General features: G+C 42.7%; 1 protein-coding gene across 3 annotated transcripts in view; it reads left to right on the forward strand.

The window, feature by feature from the left end:
• The window catches only part of LOC137343211 (voltage-dependent L-type calcium channel subunit beta-2-like), a 351,241-nt gene that overhangs the window by 325,670 nt on the left and 13,398 nt on the right, over positions 1 to 12,173 (forward strand). For all 3 annotated transcript variants that reach the window (XM_068007083.1, XM_068007084.1, XM_068007085.1), the window contains one exon: positions 1,904 to 2,013. In XM_068007083.1, the coding sequence (XP_067863184.1) occupies positions 1,904 to 2,013 (110 nt within the window). The remainder of the gene's footprint in view (positions 1 to 1,903; positions 2,014 to 12,173) is intronic.

Below are 12,173 nucleotides of genomic sequence, written 5' to 3' on the forward strand. Positions count from 1 at the left end.
GTCATTCAGTCACATTTTTTTTATTCGGTCTCTATAACTCTGCATTGGGCAGTTGAAAGTGCTGAATATCACTGGGCTCAATTACCTTATATATTGCTAATCCAATCCCATTAGCTTCTTGTAACTCAGCAGAAAATCCTCGTGATTAACATCCACGTACATTTAAATTTTTTTAATATAGGAAGAATATCCGAGGCATGTTGATTTTTATGTGCAAAGTTTTTTTTTCAACTTTTCTTCCCTCTTTTCTAAAGGTGCTGATTCATGCAGGTACAGTTCTATGGGTGTTAATAGTCCTCCATTACCTCACTCAAGTGTCTATTTACATTTGAGCCTAGATGGTGAGTGATAGCAGGCTGTTTGCCCATGGGTGTATCACAGTCTTGGGTCTGATGCTGTATTCACCCAATGGCCCCGATATTTGCGGCATGTTGGTGGGGTGGGTGGGGGTGGGCGGGTCGTGGTGGCTAGGAAATGTGGAGGACCTCCACGTTTCCAACGACAGCACTTCATTTAAAATTGTTTTTTTTTCCATTTCCCAGCCGGTGGCCGGCCAGATTGAGTGGCTGGCTGGCTGCCACGTGGGACGGCCTGTGCTGGTAGGCTGCAGCTACGGAGAGAAGGGAGGGAGTGATTGTGAAGGCCTGGGGTGGGGTAGATCGGAAAGGGTGGGGGGGGGAATCGGACTGGCCGGGGGGGGGGGGGGGGCGAGGAGGAGATTGGAAAGGCTGGAGGCAGGGGGGGAGGGGAAATCAGACTGGCCTGTGGAGGAGATTGGAAAAGCCAGGGGTGGGGTGGGGGAGGGGAGGGGAAATCAGACTGGCCCGGGGGCAGGATTGGGGGGGAGGAATCAAACTAGCCGGGGGGAAAAAGAGAATCAGTCTGGCCCGGAGGGAGGGGAGAGATTGGAAAGGCTTGGGGGGGTGGGGGAGAGAGAGATCGGAAAAGGGGTTGGGGGGGGAAATCGTGGATCGGACAGTGCATGGGGTGGGTCCAATCGCAGGGAGGGAAGCAGGTTTGCTTGAGGGGTCAGGGGGAAGCACTCCTGCTCCTCCTGGCCCACAAGCAGTGCTGGAAAGGCACTTGCCTGCTGGATCCAGCCATTCTCTCTTCCCTTCAGCTGCCGGTTTTCCCGAACCCTGGGAAACTCGGCCCGCAGCCATTAAATTTAAAACTGTGGCGAAATTTGAGGCACACAGCCTACTAAAATATTTAAATTACGGACCCGCCTCAGGAGAGCAGGTTAGTCGCCCGCTCCCCAACCCGCCTCCGTTAAAACCGGAAGTGGGCAGGTTGGGTAAGGTTTACGATTTTTGAAATTTTAACCCCCCACCCGTCCTGGCGGATTAAAATTCCCTGCAATATGCCCAAATGACATGCACACTTTCCAGAAAGGTTCACCATTGATGTTGAATAGGCTGCCAACAATTACCATCTAGGCCTGCATAAAAATGGCCTCTTGTCTGAGCGGAACAGGCTCGAGGGGCTAAGTGGCCTACTCCTGCTCTTATGTACCAGAGGGTAGTCGCTGCCCATGGAACTGTACCCAGGCATGACATGCCACCTTTGGGAAAGGAGGTTAGAAAAGGGAAGGAAATTTGAAAAGTAATAGTGAACAATTAGTATTGGAGTTGAAGCTTGTTCAGCAAGTCTCAGTATATGACTGAAAGCCTCTGAGTGTACATTCTGGCAAGAAGCTGCACAACTTTCATATGGGTCAGTCTACCTGAATTTTTGATTTAATTAATACAAAAGTCACAGTGAGGAAACTAATGGAATAGCTCACTGTTATGATATTTATAACCTGCACTTTATAAGTACAGTGATGTTCTAGTCGCATTTGTGTTTTAACTATTAAATTACAAATTTTCTTTTGTTAATCACCCTGTTTGATTATTCATAGGATATCAATCACACGGGTCACAGCTGACATCTCTCTTGCCAAACGTTCAGTGTTAAATAATCCCAGTAAGCATGCAATAATTGAACGCTCTAACACCAGATCCAGCTTGGGTAAGTATATTGATCTAGGTGCATAATGTGTTGTGCGGTTTTGTTTTATTTTCATTCCTATCCAAAATGGAGAGACAGGGTTAATTTACTTTGGTGTATAGTGGACAAATTAGGTGAAAATGCACCTGAGTTTATGATCGTACTGGCACGTCTTAAAGTTATGGCGTATGTGCGTTAGGAAGTAAAAAGTCTGTTTGCTATTTGCAGTGCAGTCAACTCCTGTTCGCCAAGGTAAACTAGTTATTCTAAAATCATATTTTCTGATCTGCTCTTAAAGCATTAGTAATAACTTTATACACAATGCTTTGAATAATTTTAGTTCTACTGGAAGATTTTTGGAAATAGTTTCTTGCTATTACTGTTTTATTCATACTTTTCCAAAGCCTTTTCTTGGTTTGGGAGGCTGGTATTAACTTAATTCCCAGGCCTCTGCCAGTGTACATCTAGCAGCTAGGGGTATAAGAGGCACATGGTGACCACCCCACCCTGTAGAAAGCACCTGGCTTCTGCTGGTTATCCCTGACCTGGCTAAACTTAAGAAGTCACAATTTAGGAAATTCAGATTGCACACCTGCCTGATACAGTACCTCAGTACACTGACTGGGGAGCCACTGTTATTCAACTTGCTGTAGTGTAGTGGTTATAAGTATTCAGGCAAATTATCTTTTTCATTTCTCCTGAATTCCTGATAATGTGCTCTGTGTACAAAGCTCTGCACACAAAACGCTGAAGACAAAACTTACCCCATCATGGAAGTCGTCCCACATCTTGCATTGAAATGGACCCCTAATTTGGCCTGCATACCAGCTATAATTTGTACTCTGGACAAACAAAAAAAACATAACTCCCAATTAAAATAATTAATTCAAGAATAGTACAATGGAGACAGAATATTTTCGATATTCAACTTCTGTTCATTTAAGAAATTTTCACAACACCTATTTGTTTTGCTTACTTTTGTGAGGTTATCGCTGAGCACTTGAATACTTTGTCACTTTTTGGCTCTAGTGTCTGTACTGAGTACTGCCAGGTCAGATATAGCATGGGCAGCTGCAGATTAAAGCTGTTCCTACTCAGCCCCAACAGTATGCCTAACCCCAGTAAAGCACTCCCTACTGAACCAGTGTGTCATTTTCCATTTCTTGAACTAGCCACACTGTGAAATTTACTGTCCTACTTGCATCTGTTGTATTACTTCATATAAATAACAGATGGTTAGGTGTTTGTACATTTTCATTGTGTAATACAGTATCTTCTTTGCTTTATAACTCATTTTCTGTGCTTTGTACAAACCTGATTGTCTTGGCTTTTTTTATTCTTTTGCTTTATTAATGCCCTCCCTTTGCAGATGCTTTGGGTATGTATAATGATGGAAAGTTTGCAACAAATTCTTTCAGCTCTTTTTATGTCTGTGTTTGTTTTTAGCAGTGCTTAATTTTCTGGCTTGTCATCAGTAAGGCTGTTACTTTTGAAGAATAGTCATATTTGAATGAGTTATCCTCTTACATAGGTTATTCACATGACATCTCTACACATTGATATGTTTGAAATGTGATTATTTCAGGACTGTCCACCTTTGTGTCTCATTGTGTCAGTACTTCAGTAGTTCAAGGAGGAGGCCCACCACCACCTCATGGGGATTAAGAATGGGAAATAGATGCAGCCTTGTCAGCGTCGCTCACAACTTTAGAACAAATAATTGTCATTTGAACACATCTTTTTTGCACCAAATCCTCACCTGACCCACCCCAGGCACAATGGATGGAAAATTGTAGGCCGTGCACTAACAATTTTAGATTCACACTTGCTGCAGGGCGCATACCTTGCTGTGGGCAAGGACTCAGAAAATTTATCCAGAGGTAGTCACAAGAGTTTTTTCAATTATTTGTGATTTTCAGTTCTCCTTCACTATTTTCAATGGAATTGCACTTGTCTCTTGTATCACAGTAGGGAAAGACTGAGTGGAAGACCTCAGGAACGGTCATCCCACAACAAAAGGGCACTTGCAAATTCTATTTTTTTAAATATAGTAAAGACCCAATAATGATGCTGTGGGAGAATAGCATATGAACGCTTAAAACATTCATCTGTTTCTTTCTACTATTTTATCAAAGGCACTAAGCCATTTATTTTAAATGAGCTAACTCCTTCTCTGAAATAGAGAGTGAAATTTCAGACTAACAACTTAACATTTGTACACCAGTATCCTACAGTATAATTTCAGTGTTTTAGATATTTCAACTGGCTGTAAGGCCTGGTTCTCATAGTACCCAGCGACCAAAGTAATGTTAATTCAGCAAATTGATTTTGATGATGAGGGCAGAGCTATTATTGACTGATTTTCGAGGGTCTCGGCAGATGGACATAAAAGTTGCTGGAAATTATGGTATGGTGTGTAAGTAATGGCATAAGTCAATACGATTTCCTGGAATTTCTCCGTTATAATAATGGCATATGCCGTAGATGTGCCATTACTATGGTGCAAATTTTCAGGAAAATCCAGCTCACTGTTTGTAATGAACAGAAATCCCTGAATAATGGACTGCCTCATTATCAACCCCATGTAATTTAAAACAGCAACCTTTGCAATGAATTGGTAAATGATTTAAGTTATGAATGAAGATGTATGTGAGAAATTGCACCAAACTTTTAATTGGGGCTTTTTCCGCTTATCTAGCAGCACACTGTTGAATTTTCATCATTCCCTTTTTTTCTGTTATCTGAAGGCCTATGTTGATTTTTTTTTTTTGCTGTTGCTGTCAAAGGCATGAAGCCATTAGAGTCCCAAAGTGACAGCTCTCCTGACATGCGCCAGGGAGTGCTGAAACTAGGAAAAAATAGTAGAACACAAAGCAAGCTTCATCCTCCTCCTCCTCCTCCTCCTCCACTCCCCACCAAAATCAATCAGTCAAGTTATCTGCCAACCAGAATCTGATTATTTTTTTCTTTTATAATTTACAAAAAAGGACATTAAGAGAGCAAGCTTGGTCTTTTATAGTGTGAGCTCAGGCTTATTATCAAGAGATGGCTGCAGAGATAGTGGATCCATTGGTTATCATCTTCCAAAATTCTCTAGATTCTAGAACAGTCCCATTGGATTGGAAGGTAGCAAATGTTACCCAGCTACTCCAGAAAGGAAGGAGAGAGAAAACATGGAACTACAGGCCAGTTAGCCTGACATCAGTCGTCGGGAAAATGCTGGAATCCATTATTAAGTGGTAACAGGGCACTTAGAAAATCATCATATGATTAGGCAGAGTCAACATGGTTTTATGAAAGGGAAATCGTGTTTGACAAATCTATTAGAGTTTTTTGAGGATGTAACTAGCAGGGTAGATAAAGGAGAACCAGTGGATGTAGTATATTTGAATTTTCAAAAGGCATTCGATAAGGTGCCACATAAAAGGTTGTTACACAAGATAAGGGCTCATGGGGTTGGGGCTAATATATTAGCATGGATAGAGGATTGGTTAAAGGACAGAAAACAGAGAGTAGGGATAAAAGGGTCATTCTCAGGTTGGCAGGCTGTAACTAGGATGCCGCAAGGATTGGTGCTTGGGCCCCAGCTAATGACCTAGATGAAGGGACCGAGTGTAATGTATCCAAGTTTGCTAACGATACAAAGCTAGTGGGAAAGTAAGCTGTGAGGAGGACACAGAGTCTGCAAAGGGATATAAGACAGGTTAAGTGAGTGGGAAAGAAGGTGGCAGATGGAGTATAATGTGGGGAAATATGAGGTTATTCACTTTGGTAGGAAGAATAGAAAAACAGTATTTTTAAATGGTGAGAAACTATAAAATATTGGTGTTCAGAGAGACTTGGGTGTCCTCGTACAAGAAACACAAAAAGTTAGTATGCAGGTACAGCAAGAAATTAGGAAAACAAATGGCACATTTCAAGAGGGTTGGAGTTCAAGAGTAAAGAAGTCTTACTGCAGTTGTACAGGACATTGGTGAGACCTCACCTGGAGTACTGCGTACGGTTTTGGTCTCCTCATCCACCGAAGGATATACTTGCCTTTATGGTGGTTCACTAAATTAATTCCTGGGATGAGAGTTGTCCTATGAAGAGAGGTTGAGTAGAATGGGCCTATACTGTCTGGAGTTTAGAAGAATGAGAGGTGATCTCATTGAAACATATAAAATTCTGAGGGGGCTTGACAGGGTAGATGCTGATAGATTGTTTCCCCTGGCTGGAGAGTCTAGAACTAGGCGGCATAATTGCAGGATATGGGGTCGGCCAGTCAAGACTGAATTGAGGAGGAATTTCTTCACTCAGAGGGTTGTGAGTCTTCGGAATTCTCTACTCCAGAGGGTTGTGGATGCTGAGTCATTGAATATATTCAAGGCTGAGATGGATAGATTTTTGGACTCTAGGGGAATCAAGAGATATGGGGATCGGGCGGGAAAGTGGAGTTGAGGTTGAAGATCAGCCATGATCTGATTGAATGGCAGAGCAGGTTCGAGGGGCTGTATGGCCTACTCCTGTTCCTATTTCTTATGTGCTTACAGTCAGCAGTGCTTTTGGCCCGATGCTTAGGCTTGTTCTTTGGTGGCAAGTAGGAAGAGCACACGAAGCAGCAACAAAAGCATTTCTTACACTCGGCACTTCTGTGCTGTGGGATTGGCCTGAAATTGCTTCTAGCTTGTGGCATATGTTGGGACCCTGTGTGCAGCTTTGGATCTGAGCCCGACTCGACACCCATGTAGAGATTTCGTAGCAGTAAGGGAGCCAGAGTTGGGTGGAATATAGTCAGTGGATTTTCAAACATGCAACATCTAGAAGTCTTGAGTGTTTGTTTCTATGATACTTCTGCAACCCATTGCTTGTTTCAAAAATAATTAAAATGTCAAAATTCCCATTTTATATGTAAATTCACAAACAAATGTGAATTTGCCCATCACTGAATGCTAGCAGATTTCCAATGGCATTGCTTATAGTAAGTTGGATGGTTTGCTGTTTTAATGTGATGTATAGTTTTGCCAGTATTATTGGGCCTTAGTGGTGGAAATTACTGTGGAAGAAAGTGCATTAAATAAAGTATCCTTCAGCTGGGTATTGAAGGAACAGAAGGTAATTAGAAGAAGTCCTACATGGTAAAAGATGTGTACATTTTTAATCTGTTTCCCTACTGCCTTTAGACTTGTTCTTGTTCTTGTGTGTCCATTGTTGTAGTGACATCAGCACCGAATACTATCAGTTAGTGGCTTCATAGGAAATTCTTGTAATTTGGCATCTGGAAGTATTCTTGATCCTGAAAGAAAGAGCGAGCAAGAGAAATTCAGTAATGCTACACAGTGTGAATCTTCCTGGCTTGGACGTCTAGGTTTTGTGTGTTAGAAATCTAAACTTTTTCCTGCTTTGGCAGAGGCCAATGAGAGGATGCTCACAAATCCAACTCTTCCAGTGGTTTTGGCGACTGGTTTGAATTATCCATGTTTGATCAGACATTTTTTTTATTTTTTAGAAAACATAACATAGGAAACAAAGGAACAGGAGTAGGCCATTCAGCCCCTCGAGCCCTCTCCGCCGTTTGATAAGATCATGGCTGATCTCTGATCTAACTCCATATACCTGACTTTGGCCCATATCCCTTAGTACCTTTGGTTGGCAAAAAGCTATCTATCTCAGATTTAAAATTAGCAATTGAGATAGTATCAATTGCCGTTATTTTGCGGAAGAGAGTTCCAAACTTCTACCACCCTTTGTGTGTAGAAGTATTTTCTAATCTCACTCCTGAAAGGTCTGGCTCTAATTTTTAGACTGTGCCCCCTATTCCTAGAATCCCCAAACAGCGGAAATAGTTTCTCTCTATCCACCCTATCTATTCCCCTTAATATCTTATAAACTTCGATCAGATCACCCCTTAACTTTCTAAACTCTAGAGAATACAACCCCAATTTGTGTAATCTCTCCTCGTAACTTAACCCTTGAAGTCCGGGTATCATTCTAGTAAACCTACGCTGCACTCCCTCCAAGGCCAATATGTCCTTCCGAAGGTGCGGTGCCCAGAACTGCTCACAGTACTCCAGGTGCGGTCTAACCAGGGTTTTGTATAGCTGCAGCATAACTTCTGCCCCCTTGTACTCTAGTCCTCGAGATATAAAGGCCAACATTCCATTTGCCTTCTTGATTATTTTCTGCACCTGTTCATGACACTTCAATGATCTATGTACCTGAACCCCTAAGTCCCTTTGGACATCCACTGTTTTTAACTTTTTACCATTTAGAAAGTACCCTGTTCTATCCTTTTTGATCCAAAGTGGCTGACCTCACATTTGTCTGCATTGAATTCCATTTGCCACAGTTTTGCCCATTCACCTAATCCATCAATATCCCTTTGTAATTTTATGTTTTCATCTACACTGCTTACAATGCCACCAATCTTTGTGTCATCGGCAAACTTAGATATGAGACTTTCTATGCCTTCATCTAAGTCGTTAATAAATATTGTGAATAATTGAGGCCCCAAGATAGATCCCTGTGGGACTCCACTGGTCACATCCTGCCAATGTGAGTACCTACCCATTATCACTACTCTCTATCACCTTTCGCTCAGCCAACTTCCTAACCAAGTCCATACTTTTCCCTCGATTCCATGGGCTTCTATCTTAGCTAACAGTCTCTTATGTGGGACCTTATCAAATGCCTTCTGGAAGTCCATATAAATAACATCCATTGACATTCCCCTGTCCACTACTTTAGTCACCTCTTCAAAAAATTCAATCAGGTTTATCAGGCACGACCTACCTTTCACAAATCCATGCTGGCTCTCTGATTAACTGAAAATTCTCGAGGTGTTCAGTCATCCTATCCTTAATTATAGCTCCAGCATTTTCCCCACAGCACATGTATATGAATCAGATTAGAAAAACTGCAGCACAGAATATGCTGGCCAGCAGTTGATTGATTTCTAGCCATGTATGTGCCGAAGGTAATGCAAGAAAGTGCTTGTCTTGAATTTCAACAAATGAATCTATTAGAGTGTTTGTGATGGGAGGACTATTGCAATTTATGGAGCAATTTCTGAAACAACGATGTTTCTGGTGAAAAAGTGTCTGGGAGGAGTGGGATAGGCTGTACAGTGGCCTTGTTCTCCAATGGACCAGAGGGTTCTCCTTGAGGAAATGAGGCTGAGGAGTGGGTCCTCCTTCAGTAGCAAACACCAGAGCCCTTCAAGAGCAGCTGAGGGAGAATGGGAAGAGACCACCACCTGTGTTAATGCCTGCTTCATAAAACTATACACATGGAAGCAGTGCAGGAAAAAGATCAATAATCTTACCAGGATAAGCAAAGTAGGTGAATCTACCACGACTTTCCATTAATACTGTGTACAAAGCATAAAATGCAACTTGCTACTGCCTCCCTGACAAACTGTCTTAAAACACTTTCAACCATTCCCATTAAGTCCATGAAACAGAAGGATGCCCTTTACACCCCCAGCCTTTACCTGAAAGTGTTCTTTTGCTCACATTCTTGCAAGCATTAGTCCAAGTGTCCTCTCATCTGATGGACTTGACCATTGTATATAAGTGCCAACACAGCCACTAAGGGCTGCATGCTGACACTTATCTTAACAATTGCAACTTCTTAGTTACTATCCTTGCAGGAGATGACACCCCTGAACAAGCGTAACAGATCAATGACAGGTGGCGAAGCCACAAACTTCAGAGTGCTAATCCTGTATGAGGAAGAAGCCCTTGAAATCTTCAGAAGGGAAGCCATGTGAATGCTGTCCCAAAAGATTTAGAGTGAGCCAGTGAGAAGTGCTAAGAGTGATGCAAACAAATACAAGTGATTAGTAGCAACTGGTGGTGGAACAGATGGAGAAAGAACATGCTATCTGGAGAGTCTGCTTGTGTTGCTCCTTTGCTAATGAGACTGCGAATATGGATCTTGGGGTTGCTTTTGAAAGAGGAATGCTTTCAGACTATCAACATTGGTGCAAGTCCTGGGAGCCGTGCTAATAGTCTGATGCACATGGCAGCTCAGGTGGAGGAGTCCACTAGCTCTATGCGTAGTACCTTGTAATACTGCAGTCTACCATGGAGCACATGCAAATGCCAGGAACTTCTGTAATGGAGTCCCCGATGCCATAAGGCACTAAGGGTGGTTAAGACTTTTCCCATGCACGTTCAGACTGACGTGCAAGATTGGAATGAGCTATCCATTCCAGGCTTCGCTACTTTCATTGGGACAAATAGGATTGGTGTTATGCAACTCATTGACCATGATGAGTCAGTGTCCAGTGGCATGGCTGGAGTGGGCACAGATGATAGTGCTGTCTCAGGACATTAGCACATCTGGACCCTTCTGCTAGTGCCTTCTGATGCCTACACTGGTGGTAGAAAGCCTGCAAGGCTAGTCTCCCCGTGCAGTGGCAAAGTGGTGCAGCCTGCAGCAGGTTAATTTCAGGACTTGGCTGTTGAGGCAAAGGCCACCTTAATCCCAAGAGATTCCTATTGAGACACAGCAGCCAGCCACACCCTGCATTTGTGCCATTGAGCTGGTACCTGGAAGAAGCACTATGTTAAGAGCACCAGTGTTACAATTTAGGTAAGGGTAAGCACCATGGTAGCAAAGACAAGGTAGACACATGCACACATACCTAAAAATGTGATAGCACTAAAGTTGTTGTTTGTGCAGAGTGTGCTCAACATACCAATGGTTGTGAATAATCAGTGATTATTCTAATGAGTGCATGCACCTCCTTATACCTGTGTTCAGCTTGTATCCTGAGATACTGCAGCGGTGTTATGATCCATGGCTTGAAGATAGCCTTGATCGCCCATGAGACGCATTGAATCTTGCCTTTATGAGCCAAATCTTGGTGGCATGGTGGATTGGCTTTAAATATAGGCATTGTGACTGCTGCCAGGGAAGCAAACAATGACTTGCATTATGTGGTGCAAATTATCTGAGCATTCAGATAGTGTACTCCTTTCCTGTTCATGTGCGAGGGAACATGTAGGGCCATGTGGGTACAATTTGTAACATCCTGGACCTTTGGGTAGCCTACAATCAGCAAAACTACAAAGTCAGATATTCTCATGTTCGTTTTGGTTGTCCAAGACAAAGGTTAAGAATCTCGAGCGATTGATGCATCTGCCACTTGCTTCATACATCTGATACATCATTGATTTGGATTATATTCACAACATTCCTAGTGACTGCTTGAAACCCCCCCCCATGCATAAAGGTTGAATGCGATTGTGACTTTTAAAGCAGTAGCACTGCCGTGACTGTAATGGAGTTCAGCTGCACATCATCTTGCAGTTTGTGGCATAACTCCGTCGTAGTTTCCATGGTAAATTGAAATGTCCACGAGACTGCTTCTCTGACAAGTAGAGGTGTATGTGTGCCTCTGTCTATATCCTGGTATGGGAGTACCAACGGGTGATGCAGAGCACCTCTGGAGCAGCCTGACCTGCCTGGCATCCCACTCTGGCACTGGTAGCAGCAGGAATTTTTTTTTTAAAAAAGCTGCATTGCAACCGTTGCCGTAAAGCCTTTCCAACGACTTCAGGGGCAACAGGAAGAAGTGAAAACAAAGGTTAAAAAGCTCATCAATGGCCTGATTATTTGACAGTCTTATTACTGGGTGCTCTCAACTGATTTTTGCCTTAAGATCTGAAATTCCCTCCCTAAATCTCTCCACTTCTCTGGGGTTCATTTCTAGAGGGATAGAATTGAAAAGCAGAAAAGTTCTGGTCTCCATATTATAAAAAGGATATAGAGGCACTGGAGAAGGTGCAAAAAAGATTTAGTAGGATGATACCAGAACTGAGAGGTTATAACCTCTATCAGGAAAGATTGCACAGGCTGGGGCTCTTTTCTCTAGACTTATCATCAAGATTGCGGCCCATTGAATAAAGGGGGCAGTAGCAACATAGATATAGAATTGGCTACGGGACAGGAAACAGAGAGTAGTGGTGAACAGTTGTTTTTTGGACTGGAGGGAGGTACACCGTGGTGTTCCCCAGGGGTCAGTGCTGGGGCCACTGCTTTTCTTGATATATATTAATGACTTGGACTTGGGTGTACAAAGCACAATTTAAAAATTTACAGATGACACAAAACTTGGAAGGGTAGTAAACAGTGAGGAGGATAGTGATAGACTTCAAGAGGATATAGACAGGCTGGTGGCATGGGCGAACACG

The sequence above is a fragment of the Heptranchias perlo genome, chromosome 2, assembly GCF_035084215.1.
Source record: "Heptranchias perlo isolate sHepPer1 chromosome 2, sHepPer1.hap1, whole genome shotgun sequence".
In the NCBI taxonomy this organism is placed as follows: domain Eukaryota; kingdom Metazoa; phylum Chordata; class Chondrichthyes; order Hexanchiformes; family Hexanchidae; genus Heptranchias; species Heptranchias perlo.